General features: G+C 44.0%; 1 protein-coding gene across 1 annotated transcript; it reads left to right on the plus strand.

The window, feature by feature from the left end:
- Nucleotides 1-1659: 1659 nt before the first annotated feature.
- Nucleotides 1660-14031, plus strand: UCHL1 (ubiquitin C-terminal hydrolase L1). Its single transcript, XM_066384699.1, has 9 exons — nucleotides 1660-1759; nucleotides 1873-1884; nucleotides 2336-2464; nucleotides 5869-6019; nucleotides 8540-8625; nucleotides 8700-8747; nucleotides 9447-9513; nucleotides 10386-10444; nucleotides 13602-14031. Exons 1-9 carry the CDS (start codon nucleotides 1727-1729, stop codon nucleotides 13686-13688), a joined length of 672 nt encoding a protein of 223 aa, XP_066240796.1. The 5' UTR covers nucleotides 1660-1726; the 3' UTR covers nucleotides 13689-14031.
- The last annotated feature ends 11170 nt before the right edge of the window (nucleotides 14032-25201 follow it).

The raw sequence follows: 25201 nt of genomic DNA on the forward strand, positions 1-25201 counted from the left end.
CTGCTTGTCTGTTCTCTCTCTCTGTGTCTCTCTAAAATAAATAGATAATAAATAAATAAATAACCAAGTTTATTTAGGCATAATTACATATAAAATTAATTCATTAAATTCTTTGCATTAGCCTGACCTGTGGTGGCGCAGTGGATAAAGGGTCGACCTGGAATGCTGAGGTCGCCAGTTCAAAACCCTGGGATTACCTGGTCAAGGCACATATGGGAGTTGATGCTTCCTGCTCCTCCCCTAAAAAAAAAAAAAAAAAAAAAAAAAAATTCTTTGCATTATTATCCTTTCATCTCAATTTCTGTGTGAAGGTCATTTTTCTGATGGATAACATGGGAAGAAAATAGAAGTGGAATGTTGTGAAATCTTGGATGGAGAATGTGCTCCTAGAACCCAATTTACTAGGGTTTATGTCTGTTTCACTTTTCTACTGTGATCATAAGCAAATAACCTCTTTAAGCTTTGGATTCTGATCTGTAAAACTACACTAAGAGTTTCTTCATTGGCTACTCTAAGTATTAAATGGGATGACATGCAAAAGATCTGATCCACTGAAGAGATAACAACAATGTCGATTCCGTCCCTTCTCTCTGTCATCTATTAATTAACCTTGAACCCTCTAAGTAGGTCTGCTCTTTTACTATTATCATTATTTTGTTCTAAGCCCATTTAAAAAAATACCCAACCTTCTTGCTTCCTTAGTATTTCTGCAAACCCCACTTGATTCTAAGGCTTAGCTTTCCTGGCACAATTCTTACAGAGTTTTGTCCCTCTTTTGATTCATTTTTCGGCCTATGCTTTTTTCTCTCCATCTTTTTAATATGCTGGTAGGAAAAACAAACCCCACCTGAGATCATTAGAGCACAGTGGTGTCTTTAGTTGCCATTCCCTTTCTTCTTCACTGCAATTTATTTGGAACTCAGAGTTTTATTTTTCAAAGCCTCCATTCTTTCACAAATGGTTTTATTATTATTATTTTTTTACATCCTCTCTGCTAGAAACCATGCCTGTCTTTCCCCTGGATCTGTTTCCTGAAGTCTCCTGCCTCCTGCCTCTGTGTGCTGTATGACGCCGACATCCCCCAGGTTTCTACAGCTTCCACAGGACCAGCCTATTCTTCCAGGGCCTCACATTACATCAGCATTACTAATGCAATGTCTGTTATATTGCAGACTATGTTCTATTCTAGTCAGTCAATTAAAAAACGAACCTCGGTACTGGTCTGGTTTAGTACGGAGGATGAATTGTCTAAGGTCAAATGCAAATGTTGCGAGATCTGGGAGACATATATTTGTATTCACATTAAATATATACCTGTTGAATTTAGGCTTTTTCTCAACGCTTCAGAAACCCTGAGATTTCGGGTAATTGGATGGTAGAAAGGAAGAGTTTCCAGAAACTTCGCAAAAAAAACAACAACTCTACTTCATCAAAAGGACTGCTCCACACACTCAAGGAACACCCACCAACAAACCCATCCCCACAACCATAGGATTATCTCACCCGCAAGTGAGACTGCAAGGTTTGGGGGCCCGGCCGTACCACTCCGCGCCGCGCAGAGGGGAGTTCGTACCCATTTTGCCGTTTCCCCCCGGTTGGTTTTGCCCCGATCCCCCCGCGCAGGCACCCACAGTGCGTCAGGCCGGCGCTTTATAGCGGCAGCCTGGGCGGCTCCGCTCGCTGTTTTTCTTCTTCCTTCGGAGGTTGTCTCACCCGTTTCGCGAAGATGCAGCTGAAACCCATGGAGATTAACCCCGAGGTGAGTATCAGGCGCACCACGGCCTCGGGAGCGCTTGACTAAGGGTCAGCCTACCCCGGGGAGCCGTATCTCTGACTGTTTTTGTTTTTGTTTTTCTTGCATTTGTCTTTCAGATGCTGAACAAAGTGAGTGGCGTCGCGCGCTGCCTGTACCCTCCCCCCGGGAGCGCCGAGGCGGAGACGCCCACCTGCCCCGGCGGTTTCCAGGGACTTGGCGGCGCCCTGCGTGCTCCAGGGGAGCGGGCTGCGGCGCGGTCGGGGCGCTCTCCCTCTGCCCCCGCACCGGGGCCGGGGGTGCGATGCAGGTGGAGGGCGAGGCTGCGCCCCGATGCGAGCGCCGGGCCGAGCTCCCGAGGGCGTGGCGCCGGCCGCGCGACTCCAGTGCCCGGGCTTCGCCCGCGCCACGTGTGGGCCGCGCTTTGTGCTGTGTCATCGCGCCAGCGGGGTGGGGGGCCGGGCGGAGGCTCCTCCCAGGCTCCAGGGGGGCGCGGAGGGTCCCGAGCCTGCCCCGCCCTCCGGCGCGTGCTCGCCGCTTGCTAGTCTCCGCGAGCCTGGCCGCCGTGTCTCCTCTCTGCAGGTGCTGGCCCGGCTGGGGGTGGCCGGCCAGTGGCGCTTCGTGGACGTGCTGGGGCTGGAGGAGGAGGCCCTGAGCTCGGTGCCTGCGCCGGCCTGCGCGCTGCTGCTGCTGTTTCCACTCACCGCCCAGGTAGGGCGTGGGGCCCGGGGCGCGCGCCGCGCCCAGACCCAAACGAGGCATAGAAGCCAGTATAGACTCCTGGCTCCTCTTTTTCCCACCCAGCCTAGGCGCCCAGACCTGGCAAAACTGCCCCCTGTGGGGAATGCAGGGGGAAGCCACACTCTTGGCACCTACTCACTGGGGCTCCTGTTGTAATCCAGCTTGCGTTGCCTAAAATTTGGAAAGGAAGCCCGAACTCAGTTCCACCACCCCAGTTATTCAAGAAATAAGTCACCCCACTCATAAATCCTTTGAATCTAGGCTTTCCTGAGTCTTCCATGCCAAGGTGTGGCTGGATGTTTCCTTTTAAGGGCTATCACCTGCCAGTGTGGTGTTTGATTCTCAGACTCCTACCTTGCTATTAAGTGGAGGGGGTTGGGTAGAAAGATGATGGGCTTGCCTATACCATAAGAAAACAATAGATTCTCTCAAACTCCACTGCCTGGGTCACCGATGGACTTGGGAATTCTTCCCATCCCTGCCCATGCACGCTTCTTTGTGTATGGTTCCTCTGTGGGAACCTCCTTCTACCTCTTACCCTCTTAAAACTCTGACCTTGTAGGTAAAGAAATAGGTGGGCATTAGAGAGTTTTGGAAACTCCTTTTCATTTCCCTTTAGGTGGTCTTCCTCTACCACCTAAGTGTGAATGGATAGATGTACCTCAAAGACTGAGCATCAGTTATAAAAAAGGTAGCTGGATAGTTGTCTTGCACTGTGTGGAGTTCCACTAATCTCTGATTGCTGTCACTTGACTCCTGATTTGGCAGTGGTTGAAAATTTCCTTAATAAAACTTGAGGCATTAGCATTTGGGGCATCATTCCAGACAGAGTGAGCTTAACTGCTGAAGCACCATCCCAACGCTGGGTGTTCTAGAATCATCCTCAGCATATATTAAGCCTTATAGGGAGTTCCAGGCATTCCCCCTCTAACTGGGTTAAAAACCCTGATTAAAACTATTAGGATAATCTTAGTGACATGTTTTATTGACAAAGCTTTACTTAAGTAAAAACGGAGCTGCCAAAAATTGCAAGTCAAATCAACTTCCCTGTTGACCAAATGAAGCACAATCGCTTTTGGCTTTTATGAGCCCCCACAGAGCTTTCTTATTAGAGGAACCATGATGACTCGGAGATTTTGAGCAGCTCTCCAGTGCAAGGCCTCTGGGAGGCAGTGGTGCAGTGTGTTTGTCTTTCAAAAGCCCACTGGTCTCCTTTTGCTGGATCAAGTGGTTCTTGTTAGAGAATGTTCTGTGTTTGCTCAGTACTTAATGCTTTTGCCCTGGCTCAGTCTATCAGATTTATTGAGCACCTGTTCTGTGACATAAAACACCTATTGGGCTAAACACGGAAGCAGATTCAAAGAAAAGTTGAGGTTGGTAGGTTGCCTTATAAACAAACTAATGCTAATTTAGAAAGCATTTAATTGTGTCTAAGATTATGAACTCCTAAATGGACTACTTCCAAAACATTAATTTTAAGTAATATTTACATAAGTGTCTTCATGCAAGAACTCAGACAGCCCTAAAGGATGGTGCTATCCCATTTCAAAACTTTTAATTAGAAAAGTGAAAAGCCTTAATAGTCAATGAGTAACTCAGTATAAGAATCTGGTAGCATGATGCTAGAAGTACTGCTCGTTGGAGTAGAAGTTGATCTTGTGGGACAAGAGATTGTAGTCCTCTGATGGTGCCACAGGCAAGGCCTAAACTTCAGTTCCATGTACAGTAATAGAGACTACTAGAATTAGAAATGTGCTCTGGGGTTTTGTCTCAGTTATACTGGATATGGGAAATAGTGTTTCTGTGGCACTAACCACCCTGCTTTTTTTTTTTTTGTATTTTTCTGAAGCTGGAAACGGGGAGAGATAGACAGACTCCCGCATGCGCCTGACCGGGATCCACCCGGCACGCCCACCAGGGGGCGATGCTCTGCCCCTCTGGGGCATCGCTCTGTTGCGACCAGAGCCACTCTAGCACCTGGGCAGAGGCCAAGGAGCCATCCCCAGTGCCCGGGCCATCTTCGCTCCAATGGAGCCTTGGCTGCAGGAGGGGAAGAGAGAGACAGAGGAAGGAGAGGGGGAGGGGTGGAGAAGCAGATGGGCGCTTCTCCTGTGTGCCCTGGCGGGGAATTGAACCCGGGACCCCTGCACGCCAGGCTGACGCTCTACCACTGAGCCAACTGGCCAGAGCCTAACCACCCTGCTTTTAACAGAAGTCATACCTGCAAGGTCTTTAAAACTTGTTCGTGAAGGGCTCAGAAAAACTCTCAATGACTGTACAAAGAGCTAATGGGTGCTTTGAGGAAATCTAGTCTCATTCATTTTCTGGTCACTACCCTCTTCCCCACTTCCCATTGCTAATTTGTCCTCAAATGGCAAGGACAACAAGTGTCACATCTTGTAGGATAAGACGGAGCGTTTGTGAAATCACAGCCAGCCCGCTAGACCAGTTGTCTTCCCTTAAAAAACAAGGGAGAGCCTGACCAGGAAGTGGCGCAGTGGATAGAGTGTCGGACTGGGATGCAGAGGACCCAGGTTCAAAACTCCGAGGTCCTCGGCTTGAGTGCGGGCTCATCTGGATTGAGCATAGCTCACCAGCTTGAACCCATGGTCGCTGGCTTGAGCAAGGGGTCACTCGGTCTGCTATAGTCCCATATTCCCCCCCCCCCATCAAGGCACATATGAGAAAGCAATCAGTGGAACAACTAAAGATGCTACAACAAAGAATTGATGCTTCTCATATCTCTCCCTTCCTGTCTGTCTGTCCCTGTCTCTCTCAAAAGAGGGAGAGAGGGAATCGTGAATTTCTTTAAATTGTGCCTTTCTCCAGTTGAGACTTGTTTTGTTTTTGAAGAGCACTATACTTGGATAGACTAGAAGCAGAACACTAAAGAATAGCGGGCTGTGAACTGGCTGGTGTTTTTGTTGGCTGTTTAATTAACCAAACCTTGATTGGGATGCCCATGTGAAATACAGGCATTGTTGGTGTTAAAGGAAGAAAATGCTTTGGCTGTCTTTGCTTCTATTTAAGATCCTTATGGTATATAATGAACTTGTCTGTGTTTTCAACTTCGTGACACCGTCCATTTCCAGCTAAAAGGCTGCAGTGGTGTCTAGACAAAGCCTTGGGCAATCTCCAAGCGTTACTGCACTGCAGCATCGGGGTGGAGTCTCAGAGCCTCTCGGAACCCCGTGGACAGGCGTGGGTGTGGGAGGCAGACAGGCCATTCCCTGGGCGTTGGCTGACAGCTAGAACCAAGGTGCCTGGTCACACATCCTACTTGTGTTTCCATTTAGGTGGTAGAACTTACTGTGCTGCCAACTGCTCTTTGCATTTTCATTTTGAAATGCTAACATTTCTTTGTGCATTCACAGCATGAGAACTTCAGGAAAAAACAGATTGAAGAACTGAAGGGACAAGAAGTCAGTCCTAAAGTGTACTTCATGAAGCAGACCATTGGCAACTCGTGTGGTACCATCGGACTTATACACGCAGTGGCCAATAATCAAGACAAACTGGAATTTGGTAAGTGAGTTTTGAGGCCAGTCATCCTCCTGTTGACGTCTGATTAACCATGACTCTTCATTCCCAAACCCACAGTGATCGATTCAGCAGACATTGCCTTTAAAATGTTTGCAACCTATTTATCCAGCTATAATCAGTGGGTGAATTCTTATTTCTCTCTTTTGAGGGAAGGAAATCTCATTGTCTGAGAATCCCGTTTTGGCTCCTCCCACCTGGAGAGGAAGAGGGAGCGATGCAGCCTTGTACTGCTGCTCTGCGTACTTGTGGACTGCTAGGAGGGGTCTCAGGTGAAGGACATACAACACTTGAGGTCCAGTTACTGTTGTGATTCTCCTGTGTTTATCGCAGTGAACTCTGAAGAATTAGAGATGAGAAGCCCTAAAATGTCAATGTTCGGATTGTATTTAATGGTTCTGTATCTCATAAGCAGCCGGAGAATTAGAGCAGCTTAGAGCAGGTGGACACGGCTAGTGTGCGAGTTCCCGCGGGGAGGCAAAGCAGCAGGTCGCAAACCTGGCAAGGATTCGGTGGTGAACAGTCAGTCAGGGAGCTTCAAGCCCATCTTCAGTGGGAGAAGAACTGAGTGAGTTTCAGCCCTAAAGCTTGTCAGAGACACAATTAATAGCATTAAACTATGTTATAATACACGGCTATTCTGTCTGATTTAGGCCAAGGTTCAAGGGTCTTAAAAGGCCAGAGAGTAAATCTTTCAGGCTTGAAGGCCATGTGGTCTTTGCAAAAGCAGCCGTAGACACGATGTAAACCAGTGGACGTGGTTGTGTTCCATTATAACTATTTACAAAAACAGGCAGCAGTAATCTGATTTAGACAGTAGATGGGGAGGCTAAGAACTGAGTAATTTCAACTAAGAGTCCACACTGTTGCTTGTAGCAGGTCAAATATTTTCTTTTACAAAGGAAGTGTGGCCAAGACTGTACTACTGGTATACTTTTGAAAAAAAAAAAAAAAAAATCACCTGCCTGGCCATAAACAGCCAGATCTTCTTAAAGTTGCTTTTTAAGATAGTAACTTGACTGAGTCATATTAGAAAGTTGTAGCTTGAGCCTTTTTATTCTGTAGTCAATCTCACTTTATTTAGACTATTGCATTCTTTATTTGTGTGTGTGAGACAGAGAGGGACAGATAGGGACAGACAGCAGACAGGAAGGGAGAGAGATGAGAAGCATCAGTTCTTCGTTGTGGCTCCTTAGTTGTTCATTGATTACTTTCTCACATGTGCCTTGACCCGGGGGCTACAGCCCACCAAGTGACCCCTTGCTCAAGCCAGCGACCTTGGGCTCAAGCTGGTGAGCCTTGGTCAAACCAAATGAGCCTGCGCTCAAGCCGGCAACCTCTGGGTTTTGAACCTGGGTCCTCCGCATCCCAGTCCAACGCTCTGTCCACTGCGTCACCACCTGGTCAGGCAACTACTGTGTTCTTGAGGTCAGTAGAGATACTGTAATTATTTTGTAACTATGGTTATGATGGTGCCAAAGACTTACTCTGAATCACAGCTCTCATAAAGAGGATTCCTATCACTTTGAAATTTTGAATAGTCCCCAATTTAACAAATTTACTTTTATTTAACTTTAGAGATGAAAGTTCAAGTTGAGGTCTTTTGAAATATAAGTTGTTGCCTGACTTGTGGTGGTGCAGTGGGATAAAGCGTCGACCTGGAACACTGAGGTCGCCGGTTCGAAACCTTGGGCTTGCCTGGTCAAGGCACATATGGGAGTTGATGCTTCCTGCTCCTCCCCCTTCTCTCTCTCTCTGTCTCTCTCACTCCTTTCTCTCTAAAAAATCAATAAATAAAGAATATTAAAAAAAAAGTTAAAAAAAAATATAAGTTGTTCTTGCTCTAGCTGGGTAGTCAGTTTCTTCTAGACTTAACCACAGTGAGCAATGACGGAACACTTATTCCAGTTGGTCAGCTATCTCTAGGCCAGACTATTTGACTCTTGACGTCTCTATTTAAGATCCTTAGGTTGATGTCTCTCTGGATAACTGTATTACGAAGCTTGCATTTTCTACCCTGATATAAAAGTCTGGGTTGAGAACTAAAAACAATTGAGATCAGAAGTTGTTGCCTCATGTATGCTGTTGACACTAATTGTGTGTTGCCAGGTGCTGTAGATACAGCGATAGGCAAGACAGTGTCCTTATGGCACTTAGACGCTCAGAAGTACGTGTTACAGATGAGTGAGAGAGTGATAAGAGATTTGAGAGATGAAGGTGAGATGGGAGGCGAAGGGAGCTGAGGAGTGCCCGGGAGCAGAGGCAGGAAAGCTGGGCAATGGGAGGAATGGAGAGTTTTTTGGCTTGACGTGGTGACAAGGGAGTGATGGGAAAAAAGAGGCTGGGGCGGATGGTGCTGCTCGTCCATGTCCTTGGAGGCCACGGTAAAAGTTCAGGTCGCTAAACATGACCTGCTGTGCCACAGCTTAAATCAGCAGCACATGAGCATCATTTGCATTATTATGTCCATACATCTGCTTTTTCTTTTCTTTTTTTTTTTTTAAGAGAATGGATCAGTCCTGAAACAATTTCTTTCTGAGACGGAGAAGTTGTCCCCTGAAGACAGAGCAAAATGCTTTGAAAAGAACGAGGTAGGAAGAGAACTTCCAGGGCCTCACTTTTTCAGTAACTGGAGTTTCTCGTGCTGACGATTCTTTCTCCGCAGGCCATCCAGGCGGCCCACGACGCCGTGGCGCAGGAGGGCCAGTGTCGGGTAAGTGCGGGCGCGGGTCGGCCAGGCCCGTGCCGCCTGCGTCTCCCCTGCCCTGTGCAGTGGTCCTGCTGGAACACAGCCAGTGCTGCCTGCCACCCAAGGCCAGTAACACCAAAAGTTCTACTGGGATAATGTTTTGACCAGACCTGTTTATAAAAATGGCACCCAGAAATCCAATTAGCAGTGACATAGTATTGAGTCAATACTGATAGTCTTTCCTCTAGATCCAGATGAGTCTAACAGAGGAACACCCCACCTAACTGAGCATTGTAGATGTCCCCCTCATGGACTGGGGTGCAGTCAGATACACAAACAAGGACTGCTCATTTCTGGGAGGCTTATATGTACCGCTAATCTGAACAGAGCCTCCTGGTCAACCGTTCAAGTCAGTCACACTGCCTCTAACGATAGTTTGCTCTGCCATTTTCTAGTCTTGAGCTTGGATGAGAAACTGATCCTCCCTAAACTTGAATTTCCTCCTCAGTAGAAAGCAAGTGATAAGTGTCCAGTTTACCTGAATGGCTGCAATTTGAGCTGAGGATACTTGGAAATACATAAATATTCTCTATGATAATTTAAGAAGTATACAAGAAGTGGGTTCAAGTGTATTATACTTATTACATATTACATTTTATTTTTTTTTAAATTTAAGTTTTCTATAAAATACTCATTTGGAAAAAATTTCTTGGCTCTCTTCAGGTAGATGACAAAGTGAACTTCCATTTTATTCTGTTTAACCACGTGGATGGCCACCTCTACGAACTGGGTATGTTTCCCTCCATTTTTGGTCTCTGCTGCAGTTTCAGTCTTTCATATATCATTCCTTTTATAGCAGTGACATGTGACTTTATAGCACTTTGGTGTATCATTGTTTATGAAGTCAGGACAAAGTATTCTCGGGGGAACTGAACCCTGTATGCTGCCCAGAGCGTCCCCCCTCGGGCAGCTGACCTGCCAGGTGAAGGCTTTAGTCACAGACCCAGAAAGAGACCAGACCAGCGCCAGGCGGGCCGGGAGCATTCAGCTCTTTTTCTTGCTTTCCATGACAGCCCTGTCGTCGTAGGATCTCTCGTGTCAGCCTTTTCAGACAGGGAATACTTTGGGGGGAAAATAAATGCCTAAGTATGACCTTGTTTGTGTAAAAAGGATCTGCACACGTAATTTCTGTTCACTGGTACATGGCAACGAGAAAGATGATCTGTCTTGTAAGAGTCATCCTCTTTGTTTTAATGGGGAAAGGTGTGTTGTCTCAAGTCAAAGGCACTACCTATGGGCAGGTGAACTAATCGGTCATCATTGAGGGGCCAGAGCAGTCTCAGGGGCCCTGTCGCCTCCACCTTCCCGCACCTCGGAGACTGCCTCTGCCTGTGGCTCCGTGGTCCTTCCCAGGAGATGGGGCCCACATCCTTCCGTTAGGGTGGCCGGGTGGGGCTGTGCGGTCTTGTTCCTTGTCGCTGAGAATTGCCTGGGATGGAGATCTAGGGGCACTGAACTCCTTTCCAGCTGCCACTTGATAACTAGGCTTCCCGTGGGAGTGGCGGTGGTATTGGGAAGAACCTGAAACTTCCCTCTAGGCGGGATAGGCACAGTGGCCAGAAACTGCAGAGAAACCTGACACGCCTGGCTTCTTTGTTGCAGACGGACGGATGCCTTTTCCAGTGAACCACGGCACCAGCGCCCAGGACTCCCTGCTGCAGGTGAGCTCGGGCATCCACCTCGGGGGGCCCACGGCTTCGCCGGGCTGTCTGTCGTCAAGTGCTCATGCTTTTTCAGAACAGCCAGCACCAACCGTCTGGGTTAATAGCATTCTTTGGGGCTTAAAGATCATCTTAGTAATTCTAGCTACTTTATTTTATAGCAAGTAGTTTTAAATAGGATCCTTCAGAGCAACCCTGACTGATCTGTATCGTGTGCTGTCGTTAGCTCACAGTTAGAATTAGCCTGAAAGCCATTGCCTTGCTTCTTTGTGGGATTAAGGTGACCATTGTCCCCTTGTCAGATTACATCATAGCCGATGACTCGTGGAGCGGCAACCCAAGCCTTTCCTCGTCCCTCCCAGACTGCTGGGGTTGGGGCAGTTTTGTAGGTAGTGTATCAGCGACTCTGGTTAGGCTTAAGGAGCACTTTCTTCCCACATGACCCACTGTTATGAGGACGAGAGAAGCAGATTCAAAACATGCCTGACAAGACCTAGAGGATCCGTGGTCACAGTGTAACCATAACCATCCCTGTACAAGTGATGACAGACACCTGTTAGTTCTGGACCAGAGTGGTAGACTGTTCCAGGCCTCTTCACCCTGAACACGAGTCTCCACAGTTGAATCAGTTTGCTGATGTAAAGGAAAGTTGCTTAATTGCGAGGAAATAAAAATTAAAAATGCCGTTAAGGTATAACTACTGCATTGGCAGTACTACCAGCTGAAATCCTTTTTCAGCACTTGCTGACTGGGGTTGACAAACTTTTTCAGACAAGGTGTGTAAGCGTTGGGTGGCGTGTGGGCCCACAGCAAGTCTTCAGTTCTGCTTTTCCAGCTCCACAGCAGCCTGGGCCATAGATAGACGAGTGTGTTTGGTGGTTCCACCGAAACTTGAGTCATCAAACAGGCAGCAGTTTGCTGACCCCTCTGCTAGGTACTCTTCTAAGTGACTTGGAGCTTTTATCGAATCCTTCTAAGGATAGTGCAAGGCAGGTATCATTGTTCACATTTTATAGATGAGGAAACAAGCAGAGGTTCAGTGGTGCCCAAGGTCAGTGACTTAAATGGCAGAGCCATGGCTCAAGTCTGGACAGTCTGTCTCTAGAGTCTGTACCCTTAGGCTCTGTACGAGACTGCCTTTCTGTATAGACCTGAAACTTTGAGGTGCTAATGGGCCAAATGATGCCACTCTAGGAGGGTCACTTGTCCAGTTTGCTATACATACACCTGAGATCAGTTGGATCTGATTCTTGAGTATATAGGGGTATATGAAAATAGTAGTAGAATGAGAACTAGACGTAGAGGAGCAGGATGGGGGAGAGTTGCATGAGAGAGTTTACTTATGGGGTAGAGCAGGGGTCAGGAACCTTTTTGGCTGAGAGAGCCATGAACGCCACATATTTTAAAATGTAATTCCGTGAGAGCCATACAACGACCCGTGTACATTACGCATTATACCAATAAAAAATTTGGTGGTGTCCTGCAGGACAGCTGTGATTGGCTCCAGCCACCCGCAACCATGAACATGAGTGGTAGGAAATGAATGGATTGTAATACATGAGAATGTTTTATATTTTTAACGTTATTTTTTTTTATTAAAGATTTGTCTGTGAGCCAGATGCAGCCATCAAAAGAGCCACATCTGGCTAGCAAGCCATAGGTTCCCAACCCCTAGGATAGAGTAGGAAGAAGGGCAAAATTTCTGATCATGACCCATTTGGGGGAAAAACTCTCCAAATAAAGCTCTAAGGTTCATTCTCACGCATATCTAACACTATACTAAGATCATAAAATGCCCCCCCCCCCCCAATTTACCTACAGCTGCTCTGAGTAGAATTTATGGGGGGTGAGGGAGATAAAACTTTTTTGTTCAAAAAGAATAAAACCTGACTTCAGTTAGAATTTCATTTAAAATTAAATGAGTATAAACAAGCATCTTAATTAGTGAAAATTCTTGAGACTGGTTCTATATGGTTAAAGATGTTACAGGTTTTCCAAACTGTACACAGAAAATTTACGCCTGTGAGGAACTATTTAACCCAAGTACCCTAACCTTGAATGACTTAGGTTGTAGCTCATTGTCTAGACAAGGGGGCGGCCATTCTTCCTTTACAGGCCCATGCTTAATCCTACAGGTCTGGAATTGCAGTATGTTAAAAATTCTGACAGAATAAAATATAGATGTTAATCTAAACTTGCTTTAGTTTTTGTAAGTGGTTTCAAACCAGGAACGAAACTCCGCCCTGGTAGGTCTTTCTCGGGGCCACACTCATCAAGCTGGTTGCTTTCTAGACTTGGGGAGATGGCCTTCTGTGTCAGAGAATCACCTGTCCTCCAAAGGTCTGACAGTTAATGTGGTTTGTGGCACTTGAAGCTGGACTCTTCACAGCTTGAGCAGAGCGATTGACCTTTATGATCCCAAGGCATTTAAGTGCTAGAATTTGGTAAATAACTAATACAGACATACTGCTGAGAGACTGATGGGTTTGGTTTCAGACCTCTGCGATCAAGCGAGTATCACAATAAAGCAGGTTGTAATTTTTTTTTTTTTTTGCTGGTAGAGGATCTTGTCAATTTGTTTAAAAAAACCAAACTGGAGCCCAGTAACATCTGGAGCTCAGTAAAGCAAAATGTAATAAAATGAAGTTTGCCTGTGTTGGGATCCGTTTTCTGTTACCTGTCTTTGTAATCTAGGTCTTAGGTTACACTTGTCTATGCCTGGGATACCAGGTATTAAAACTTTGAAGGCTTTTTTGTAAACTGTTTACTTGGAAGAAATTTGTCTTTAGGAATTTCTGAATCGGGAATTTTTCCCTTGTGGGAGATTAATTTTCTGCCTTGTTTTGACTTGAGGAAAGAGCACAAATAGTGTAGTTGTGTTGTCAAAACCAGACACGAGGGGAAGGAAACGGGCTGTTTGGTGGGAATAATAAAGGACTCAGAGCTTCTGAAGTCACATCTCTGATGTGAGTCCATCTCTCCCATGACGTGATTATTTTTTTCTGTTGCCTTAATCCCTGGTTTTCAAGTGTAACGGGAAGTTGAAGGTTGACCAGGGTGAACTTGGAGCATTTGTAGGCCTTCCCAGTACTTTCCCTCTGAAGCTTTCATTTTGAGCTGGTGCTGTTTGGATGTTAATGACATTCCTCCTTTTCAGGACGCTGCCAGGGTCTGCAGAGAATTCACTGAGCGTGGGCAAGGGGACGTCCGCTTTTCTGCCGTGGCCCTCTGCAAGGCCGCCTGATGCCCTGTGGAAGGGACTAAGCTCCTTCCCCCTCTCCCCGTCCCTGTCAAAATATATCCCTGCCAGTGCAGTCTTTAAAGGCTTCTGTCCTTGTAGAAAACAGCTGTTGTCCTTGGTTCTGTAGCTGTACCGTCCCTCGACCACTCCCGAGCGCTAGCAGAGCTCGGCTGTCCATTGAGCAGCTCGGCGTGACTCAGACGGCGAAGCGACGCCCCCGCTGTGTGTCTCGTACCTCAATAGCTAATGCTTTCAATGGCTACTTTGGTTTGTATCTGTAACTTAAGGCCTTGGATGCGGTTTAAAGTGTTTGTCCTTATAAGAAATAAAACTTTTCTGCTGATAACAGAGAAGCCTGAACTCGTTTTTATTTTCTCTTTTACCTTTTCCTCAATATATTCCAAATTATTTCGATAGTAATAGAGGTGTATGTCTTCCATATAAATAACTCGTACAACATGGGTAATAAAATTATAAAAACATTACTGGTTTAGTGTTGCGTTTTAATTCATTTGTATTACTATGTGTACTTGTAGACTTTGAAATATTTTTAGAGCTAGTTTAGATTTACAGAAAAATTGAGAAGACATTCCAGTTCCCATCCACCCATCCTTTCCCCTTGGTTATCTTACATTAGTGTGATACATTTGCTGTTCATGAAAACATACTGATTGCCAGTGACTAGAAGCCCATTGCTTATTCAGAGTTCCTTAGTTTTATTTTAGACACTCACTTTTATTGAGCATTTTCAAAGCATTCATCTTAGCTTTCACAGAAATGACTCTCATTTTTGTACCCATACTTAGTTTTCGTAATATTTAGTTATGAATTAACAGTAAGGACAACTGGCATAAATAGCTTTGGGAACAGACACATTGATTCCTGCTCAGCATCCTGACTCAGTTTTGTTGGGGAGGAGCCTTGGAATGCTGGAGTGTGGGCTGTCATTGCAAGGTGTTTTATGCAGGAACTAAGCATCAAATGATTTGCTAAGTCTTACGGTGAAGATTGAATAATAAGTCAACCTGTATTGGAGATTTTTTTTAAATTTATTTTTTAATTGAATTTACAGGTCAGATTTCCTTAGGTTTTTACAAAATGTCCTTTTTCTTTTCCAGGATATACATTTCATTTAGTTGTCATCTCATTAGGCTTTCTTTGACTGTGACAAGTCTTTGGACTTTTCTTGGTTTTGATGATGTGGACAGATTTGAGGAGTCCTAGACAAGTGTTTTGTTGGATGCCCCTCTTACTAGGATTGTCTGATGTTTTTCTCATAATTGGGCTAAGGTTATAAGTTTTGGGGGAGGAAGACCACACAAGTAAGGTGCCATTTTCATCACATAATGGGTACATGCTGTTGACCTGAGTCAACACTGTTGATGTTGACCTTGATTACTTGACGGGTTACATTTGTCAAATTTTTCCACTGTAAAGTTACTTGTCCCGTTCCCACCCCCTTCCATGCTAGACTCCTTGGCAGGGTGTCTGCACAGCCTACACTTGAGTGGTAGGGAGTTGAATTTTGCTCTAGCTCCTTATGGGTGGAGTATCTCTTAATTATCTGTAATGTTTACAAGGGAGATTTATCTCCTCTGCTGTTTATTCAATCATCTCAGTATGAACTAATGGATTCCACATTTTATTTATATTCGGGGTTATACTCCAGTACTGCATTTTGTTGCTCAAATTGTTCTATCTTTGACTACAGAATTATTTCAGTTGCTTCTTGTGTCCAATGACATAACCTCAATCAATGGAGGGTTTATTTTTCCCCCAGCAATTACTTGCTTTCTAGAAATTGGATTATTTATTTATTTATTTTGTATTTTTCTGAAGCTGGAAACGGGGAGAGACAGACAGACTCCCGCATGCGCCCGACCGGGATCCACCGGGCACGCCCACCAGGGGTGATGCTCTGCCCACCAGGGGGCGATGCTCTGCCCCTCTGGGGCGTCGCTCTGCCGCGACCAGAGCCACTCTAGCGCCTGGGGCAGAGGCCAAGGAGCCATCCCCAGCGCCCGGGCCATCTTTACTCCAATAGAGCTTTGGCTGCGGGAAGGGAAGAGACAGAGAAGAAGGAGGTGGGGGGGGGGTGGAGAAGCAAATGGGCGCTTCTCCTATGTGCCCTGGCCGGGAATCGAACCCGGGTCCCCCGCACACCAGGCTGACGCTCTACCGCTGAGCCAATCTGGCCAGGGCCGGATTTTTTTTTTAAAACAAATGTTTTGCATTTGTTCTTAAGCCTTATTTTATAGATAAGGACCCTCTAATATGTAATATATTGACTTGTATTAACAACTAAATGATATTTGTTCTCGACAAGTAATACTTGAGTATGACAGTTCTTTTCTATTTAACAGGAATGAGGACAGAGGGGAAGAAACCCCGTCCTTCCTGCTCTTACTGTGCTCTTCATAGAATGGCTTTATCCTGTTTGTGGCTAAGGGGTCCAGTTAACTTGGGTCTTTCTGCCTCAAAGTTTTCAGCTCTAATTCCTACATGGTGATAATACTTGTGATTTCAAGTGAGGAATGATTTGGTTCCTAGGAGTAAAGTGATCACTGCTATTAACATTCTTAACTTGGAAAGCTCTATGGCGGTTCAGGTAATTCTAATTGCTTAGAGTTGAAGCCAGAGGAATGCATTTTCAGTTCTAACTTGGTGTGTGACTTCTGTACAATCACTGAAGATTGACTGCGGAAGGGGAACAAAACAAGGCTTCTTTTTGCTAATAAAACTGATAAGACAGAAATAGACAGCTACATTTAATGGTATAGTTTGTAAAACTTGATACTTCATGTGTGAGAAGCATACTTATTAAAATGCTTTCACATTCTGTCATGCCTTAGCATGCCACACCATGGCAGGTTGTGCAGTTGCTGATGGATGTGGGTGATTGCACCCCTGGAGGTACTGAGAAATTTCAGTTTTACTGAGAAATAGGCACAGAGGCTAGTTAACATGCCCAAGTTCTCACTGTTAGTCACTAGGACTTAGACCAGTGGTTCTCAAAGTGTGCGCCAGGGTGCACTGGTGTGCCCTAGAAGATTTCCAGGTGCGCCCTATGGTATTCCAGAGAAATATCTGCCTGTTGGGGACCAAAACAACAGGGTTTTTGGAGTTTAGATTTTGGGGGGACGGGTGTGGGGAATTGGCTGTAAGGGACAGTCTGCCCAACCCCCCACCTCACTTGCCTGATTAGGTTGCAAAAGGCTGTTAAACTGTGGTGCTGGATTGTTTACACTACCCTCCATGTTCCCTGGAAAGACTGGAGGCAAGTTTCTTTTATCTTTTGTTTGGTGTAAAGTTAAGATGATATGTATGGAGGGTTTTTTTTGCAATCAACACAAGAGTAAAAAGAGAGGAATTCTTCACTGTATTGATGAGGAAATGAGAGTTTGCCTTTCAAATATATGCCCAAACATTGAAGAAATCGCTAGGACACATCAGGCTTATGTTTCTCATAAACACAAGAATGAAAAAACAACCCATTTGAGCCGGGACCTGCCGAATTTACTAAATCTTACTAAGAATGTATCTATTATATAAAAAGATAACTTTTTTTTGCCTGACCTGTGGTGGTGCAGTGGATAAAGCGTCGACCTGGAATGCTGAGGTCACCGGTTCGAAACCCTGGGCTTGCCCAGTCAAGGCACATATGGGAGTTGATGCTTCCAGCTCCTCCCCCCTCCCCCTTCTCTAAAATGAATAAATAAAACCTTTAAAAAAAAAAAGATAACTTTTTTGTTTAATTTTTTAACCCCATTTTTTATGAATTCTAAAAAGCATACTCAAAAAATGTAACATAAAAATGTTTTTTAATGTCAGAATAAATTTAGTTTTGTTGTATTTTGTTTAATTACCATAAAATGATTTTATTGGACTTTATATTTTTTTCTTTAATATTTGACTTATTATACATATTTCTCAGAAATTTGTATATAGTGTGTCACAATTATTTGTAGGATTTTAAATGTGCCCCGACTTCAAAAACTTTGAGAACCACTGACTTAGACCATGGACTGACTGATCTAAAGGTAGCTACTCTGAGTTGGGCGTCAATGTAATAGGCTTTAGGGCTTACCAAGCCTGTCTTTGCCCTCCACTTCCGCCTCTGTAACTTCGGGCAAAGCAATTACCCTCTCCCACATCTTCCTTGTTTTGTGTTAAAATAGACACAGCACAGAATGAAGATGTCTGGAAAGAGCCTGTATGTGATCCCATCTAGGACCACCTTCCCTACTGTTTTCCCTGAGGCCTCAGCCATGTGCAACCCCGGGGGTACCATTGACTTTATTCCGTAGGAAGGTAGTACCCCCTCGAGTTGTTCAACTCAGAAGCCCTTGTTTACCCAACAAGCCCTCTTTAAAAAAAAATTTTTTTTAAAGTTTTACTTATTTTTTAAGAGAGGAGAGGGAGAGACAGAGAGAGAGAAGGGGCGGGGGGGAGGAGCTGGAAGCATCAACTCCCATATGTGCTTTGATCAGGCAAGCCCAGGGTTTTGAACCAGCAACCTCAGCATTTCCAGGTCGACGCTTTATCCACTGCACCACCACAGGTCAGGCACTCTTTTTAAAATTTTTATCGATTTTAGAGAGAGGATTAAGAGAGAAAGGTGGGGAGAGGAACGGGAAGCATATGCTCATAGTAGTTGCTTCTCATTATGTGCCTTGACTGGGATTTCAAACCTGCGACCTCAGCATTCCAGGTCAACGCTGGTCCACTGAGCCACTACAGGTCAGGCTACCCAACAAGCCTTCTTAATCGACGTGTTAGGTTTATGGAAGATCTGTGTCCAGTCGACTTATTCCTTATTCTTTAGTCTTTGGCAATGGCAGTGACTTTGTGGTGCTTTCAACAGGCAAAACCACTTGATGGATCCCCCCTTTTAACACCCAAAATGTCCAACTGGGGAGTCGTTAGGTTTTACATCTATTTAGTATAGGTATAATACTTGGTCTGTCTTGAAGACCCCCCAAATATGGGAAAATGTTCATGCATCAAACTAGTGAGGTAGTTTTGTCAAAGACAGGACTATGATAGCTATATGTTTACTATAATCTGAGTTAAATGTAGTCATCATATGAGGTATACATTATCCTCACTTTTCAGATAAAAAATTAAGGCACAGTGAAGCTTAAGCAAGTTGTCCAAGGTTACCTGGCTAGTAAGGATGTTGTTGATGTTCAAACCCAAGCAGACTTGCTCTAAGAGCCCACAGGAATTATTATTGTTGGGGGCTTAAACTTAAGGTGAAGTTTAAGCTTTAGGGCCCCATTCTTTAGTGACCCCTTCCAACATCCTGACCTGTGCGTCCTTGTGAAATTTGCAGTTTCTCAAAAGTATGGGTCTACTCCTGTCTCTGGATATTGAACTTATGGGTGATTTTCACTTTATATTCTCATTTTTTAAGCTTTTTTTTTATATTCTCATTTTTCAAATGTCCCACTGAATATAACTCCCTCCCCCCCCCCCGTTTCTTTTTATATCTCCTTTGCCCCTCTCTCCCTAGCTCCCTTCCCCCTTCCCGCTAGGATTTGCTCTCCTGTGATCTATATCTCTGTGTTATGTATATATATAATTTCACTAATCCCTTCACCTTTTCTGATCCCATCCCCTCATCCCCCTTCCCTCTGACTGCTGTCCCTCTGGTCCCTGTGACCCCGCCTCTGCCTCTACTCTGTTCCTCAGTTTACTTTGTTCATTAGATTTCACATATGAGATCATATGATATTTTTCTTTCTCTGCCTGGCTTATTTCACTTAGCATAATAGTCTCAGGTCTATCCATGTTGTTGCAAAAGGTAAAATTTCCTTCTTTTTCATGGCCATTGTGTGTATGTACCAGCTTTTTAATCCACTTGTCCACTGATGGACACTTGGCTGTTTCCAGATTTTAGCTATTGAAAAAAATGCTGCAATAAACATGGTGGTACATATCTTCTTTTGAATCAGTGATTTGGTATTCTTAGGATATATTCTTAGGATATATTCCTAAAAGTGGGATAGCTGGGTCAAAAGGCAGTTCCATTTTTAATTTTTTGAGGAAACCCCATACAGTTCTCCACAGTAGCTGCGTCAGTCTGCATTCCCACGAGCAGTGCAGGAGGGTTCCCTTTTCTCCACATCATTGCCAGCACTTATTGTGTGTTGTTTTGTTGATGAGCGCCATTCTGACTGGGGTGAGATGGTATCTCATTGTGGTTTTAATTTGCGTTTCTCTGATGATTAGTGACTTTTTTGGAGAAGTGTCTATTCAGGTCCTTTGCCCATTTATAAATATAAAATAGATTGTTTGTTTTGGTATTGAGTTGTATAAGTCCTTTCTAAATTTTGGATATTAACCACTTATCAGATATATCATTGACGAATATGTTCTCCCATTCAGTGGGTTATCTCTTCAGTTTGTTGATGGTTTCCTTTGATGTGCAAAACCTTTTTAGTTTTATGTAATAGGATTTGTTTGTTTTTTTCTTTTGTTTTTCTTGCCCAAGGAGATATGTCACAAAAAATAGTGCCATGAGAAATGTGCAATATTTTACTGCCTATGTTTTCTTCTAGGATTTTTATGGTTTCAAATCTAACATTTGTCTTTAATCCATTTTGAGTTTATTCTTGTTTATAGTATAAGAAGTGTTCTAGTTCTACTTTTTTGGCATGCATTTTTCAATATTCCCAACACCATTTATTGAATAGACTATTTTTTTCCTCATTTTATGTTTTTGCCTCCTTTGTCAAATATTAATTGACCATAAAGATGTAGGGTCTCTATTCTGTTTCATTGATCTATATATCTGTTTTTATGTCAGGACCATGCTGTTTTGATTACTATAGTCTTATAGTATAGTTTGATATCAGGTAGTATGATTCCTCCAACTTTATTTTTTCTCAAGATTTATGTCGCTATTCTGTGTCTTTTGTGGTTCCATATAAATTTTTGGAATATTTGTTCTACTTCTGTGAAATATGCCAGTGGTATCTTGATAGGAATTGCATTGAATCTATAGATTGCTTTGGGTAGTATGGACATTTTAACGACGTTAATTTTTCCTATCTGTAAACACAGTATATGCTTCTACTTGTGTCTTCTTCAATCACTCTCTTCAGTGTCTAATAATTTTCTGAGTACAGGTCTTTTACATCCTTGGTTAAATTTATTCCTATGTATTTTATTTTATATGCAATTGTAAATGGGATTCCTTTTTAGTTTCCCTTTTTGATAGTTTATTATTGATGTATATAAATGCAACTGATTTCTGGATATTTATTTTGTATCCTACTACTTTTCCTGAATTCATTTATCAATTCTAGTAGATTTTGATGGAATCTTTAGGGCTCTCTATATACAGTATCATGTCATCTGCAAATAATGACAGTTTTACTTCTTTCTTTCCAATTTGGATGCCTTTTATTTCTTCTTCTTGTCTAATTGCTGTGGCTAGGACTTCCAGCCATATGTTAATAAGTATGGTGAAAGTGGACATCCCTGTCTTGTTCCTGATCTTAAGGGAAATGCTTATGGTTATTGGTTCTGGGGTTCCCTCTGGCCCAGGCAGCTGATTCCTCAGCAGGGTGCAAGCTCTGGAGGGCAGGGCCAGAGGGAGCCCAGAGGGCGTGGCTCTTCCTTTCCCCCAGGCTGCTGCCACATAGAGGGGAGTGCCCCACCCAAGGAAGATGGTATCTGCAGTGTGAGGGAGTGACTCAGCACAGGGATCCTGGCGGGTGTCCCTTCAGCTTTCTCCGGGGAGCCACAAACCCAGTCTCACCTCATGTGACTCTAGTCTGCTCTGCCCTCCCTCCTCCGGAGCCAAGGGTGAGATTGGCTGCAAATGAGATTTTGTGTACTGGCCCTTTAAGAAGGCACCTTTGTCTCTAGCAGATTTCCTCTCTCCGTGGTGGACAGAATCTCTCCTGATTTTCACAGCCAGATGTTATGTGGGCGCCTCTTCCTGGCTCTGGTGCTCTGGGCTGGTCATCCTGACTTGGGGTCAAGACCCCACACTTCTCCAGAGGGAACCCCTGAAACTGAGATATCCCTCTGGAACCTCAGCCACCCATGGGAGTGGGGCCAGTCCTTTTCACATCTCTGCCCTTCCTGCCAGTCTCAATGTGGTATCATCTGTAGATCCTTGGCTATAAGACTTCTCTTCAGCTGGTCTTCAGCTGGTTATTCAGGTTGCTTGCTCTATGTTTTAGTTGTAATTACAGTCTGGTCCTGGAAGGAGGTGAGTATAACGTCCATCTGCTCCCCTGCCTTCTTGAATCCTCACCCCAAATCAGATTTTATACTCATGTGTCTCTTAACTCTCTTGGGAGTTAAATGCTTTCCATGGTGTTAGTCTCTAAAAAAGTAGGAGGTTTTTTTGGTCTTTTTTTTTTTTTTTTTTTTAACATCTTTACTAAGTATGGTAAATTTGTTACAATCAATTGTAGTGGAATAATCCATTGCATGGCCTTGGATGGGAACACAGCCAACAAGAAAATAATGTTTTGCTAAGAGAATTGTTTTGTGACTTGAAGGCGGGTCACTGAAACAGGTCTATGTGACTGAGGGCAGTTGCTGGGCTTTTCTCAGTAAAACATTCTCATAAGATTTCTGTACTTTCCAAGGTTATCCCTTAAGATAAGGAGAGGAATGTTGTGGGATCCATAGAAGCAATAGCAATTAATGCCTTCTGATATTATGTTGTTACTAAGCTATCTTGCAGGTGCACTCTATGTATCTTTAAGTAAAAGTTACTCTTGATGTTATGCCAATTTCTCAGTAAACAAGCTTTTTGAAGTCTTGTGAATAAAATTAGGACACTGCATGAACTCGGGGCCATTTGCCTGAGCGAGCGGTGGTCCTTTGCTAGTCCTTGATGATTTCGTCTGCTGATCTCTCTCTCTGCGCCCCCAACTCACAACAACAATCAATGAACTAACACTGATGCATTATTATTAACCAAGTCTACATTTTATTCATAGTTCTTTAGTTTCTACCTAATGTCCATTTTCTTTTCCAGAATCCCATCAAGGACACTACATTACATGTGGTTGTCTCTGTAGGCCCCTCCTGGCTATGATTTAGGCCCAGGTTGCTGCTTTGGCTGCGGTTCCTGACAGTCCCACTTGTCCGTGTTCTCCTGGGACTGAGCCTCCCAGGCAGAATAGCTGAGCTTGAGAGCTGAGGGCTGTCCACAGGCTTCACCCTTCCCAGCCAGGTGCCTTGGCCAACATAACCCCCAAAGCCTGCTTTCCTCACCTGTAAGTGGGTTGAGTATCTGCCTCACAGGGTTGTGAGGACCACATGAGACTCCTTGTGAAGTTCTTGTGGATGTGCCTGCAACATAACAAATGCTTTGTTTTTATTTTTATCTTCATCTATCTTCTTTGCATCTTTCTCTTTTCTTTCTTTCCTCCAGCCTAAATTCCAAGGTACTAAGTGTCCTTTCCTGCTCACTGCCAAGCCAGACCCAATTTCCCGACATAAGGGCCCATTTCTAAAACAACTTTTCCTAAAAGTTATCTTAATGCCAGTTCACTGGTGCCTTGTTCTTTGCAGTGAGCGGGTACATTCTGTTTCACATCAAGACACGAACAATAGACGTATTTATCCTCTTGTGGAGTATTGATTTTAAGAAGGAAATCAGATCCTGTCTGGGTAGCTCAGTTGGTTGGAGTGTTGCCCCTATAATTATTTAAGGACTAGGTCAGGCCAAAAAGGGATAATCTATCTTAATGCCAATTTATTTGGGACCTTAAGTGCATTTGCAAAATCCCTTCAAACCACCATCTAGGTTAATGTTTGACTGAATGCCCGGGGGAAGGTGTTTGTACACCAGGGACTGAGTCTTATGGGCCATTTCGGAATTCATCCTGTGACAGATTACTTAGGAAACATTTTCCAGTCTAGCAAAATGATCCTCAGAGGTGGTGGAACCGACTCCTGACGGATGCTTTGGGAATTTGGGGGTGAATATTTCGTTGTTGTAATAATGGGAAAGGAGGGCAGCTGAGGAATGGGTTTGAAAGTGTAGCCCAGGTTGCAGGTCCAATCCCCAGTCAGAGCACGTAGCTTCTCTGTCTCTAAAATAAGTTTTAAAAAATTTAAAAGAAGGGAGCCATATATATGACTTAAACTTGAAAGTATAACTCTCTAAGGACAGATGTTTTGAAAATGGAGAATTATAGAGTTGTTTGCTTTGGTTGACATTAAGGTATCTCTAGTCATTAGAAGACACAACCTTTAAATGTTCAGTATTTGGATATTTAAGTCCAATTGATTGGCTAACACCTGAATTCTCTATTTCACATTCAAACACACTGGATAACAGAAGACAAAAGCTTTATTCAAAACTATACTCATTATATCCAGTAGGTGGCAGCATAGGAAAGCTTATGGCAATTGTGTGGCTAAATAGATTTGAACAAAGTTGAGGTAGGAAAGAAAAACAAGGTGGCCTTTCTGGGCAAGATGGAGAAGTGTGATAGTACTCGGGCCGTCATTTGGCTCAATGTTTTGGACTAAACAGCCCTGATCTGGCTTGACCAGAGTCAACCTTGTGAATAACTTGTTGGGCTAGTCAAAATTTGTCCGGGTCCTATTTTATCATAAAAATAGAAAGAAATAAGCAGTAATAATTTCAAATCACAAGTTTATTAAGTGAATACTTCCCCTGCTGATGTTGAGCTAGATATGTTATTCCCAATACAGTTATGTGATATAATCAATTCACTGTCTAGTAAAACCTTACTTTCACATTCATCTTAATATTAGAAAGGAGTGGAATTCCTTGCATGATATTAAGTTATGTCAGCTCTTTAGGAAAACATTTTCCTCAACATGTTAGTTTCACAACGTTCATTTTATTTTCAAGTAGTTTCCTGGAAACTGATATGAACTTTTCGTGAAGAGTCCTGGGTTTGGTCCTGATGTTGACATAATTGAGTGACATTAATTCCCTTTTCCTTTTTTTCAGTTTTAAAAAGTAAAGGAATTAAGTAGACATGAAGCTCACTCAAGTTCCTTCTATCTCTATGAGGTTAAGACGGTGCAAGAATACAGAGAAGTTCAGAAAGTTATGCGCAGCCTTTTCAGCGACAGGAGGGCCCACTGGACGTTCAAAAGCTGTAATAAAATGCAGCACAACTCCTCATTGTGTGAGGTGGCCTTTCACCGGCGGCCCCATCATTACAACAAAAAAATATTCACCCACGAATTTCCAAAACATCCATTAGAGGTTGTCCCCCCCACCCCACCCCAGGATCACTGAGCTAGACTGGAGAATGTTTCCTAGGCAATTTGTCACGGGCCAAATTCCTAAATGGCCCCCAAGACTCCCAGTCCCTGGTGTACAAACACCTTCCCCCGGGCACTCAGTCAAACACTAGTCTAGATGCTGCTTTGAAGGGATTTTTGCAGCTGTATTTAAGGACCCAAATAAATTGGCATTAAGATAGATTGTTCTCAGTTGGCCTGACTTCGTCCTTACATAGGACAAGGCTTGCCTGTCAAAGGCATGTGGGCGCTCT

Source organism: Saccopteryx leptura, chromosome 5 (genome assembly GCF_036850995.1).
Source record: "Saccopteryx leptura isolate mSacLep1 chromosome 5, mSacLep1_pri_phased_curated, whole genome shotgun sequence".
Taxonomy (NCBI): domain Eukaryota; kingdom Metazoa; phylum Chordata; class Mammalia; order Chiroptera; family Emballonuridae; genus Saccopteryx; species Saccopteryx leptura.

What these genes read in the sequence shown, in the direction of transcription:
- UCHL1 (XM_066384699.1), top strand. Translation starts at nt 1,727, where the DNA reads ATGCAGCTGAAACCCATGGAGATTAACCCCGAG. An exon ending in AATGCTTTGAAAAGAACGAG is followed by an intron (nt 8,626 to 8,699) that starts GTAGGAAGAGAA and finishes CTTTCTCCGCAG; the next exon opens with GCCATCCAGGCGGCCCACGA. An exon ending in CCCAGGACTCCCTGCTGCAG is followed by an intron (nt 10,445 to 13,601) that starts GTGAGCTCGGGC and finishes CCTCCTTTTCAG; the next exon opens with GACGCTGCCAGGGTCTGCAG.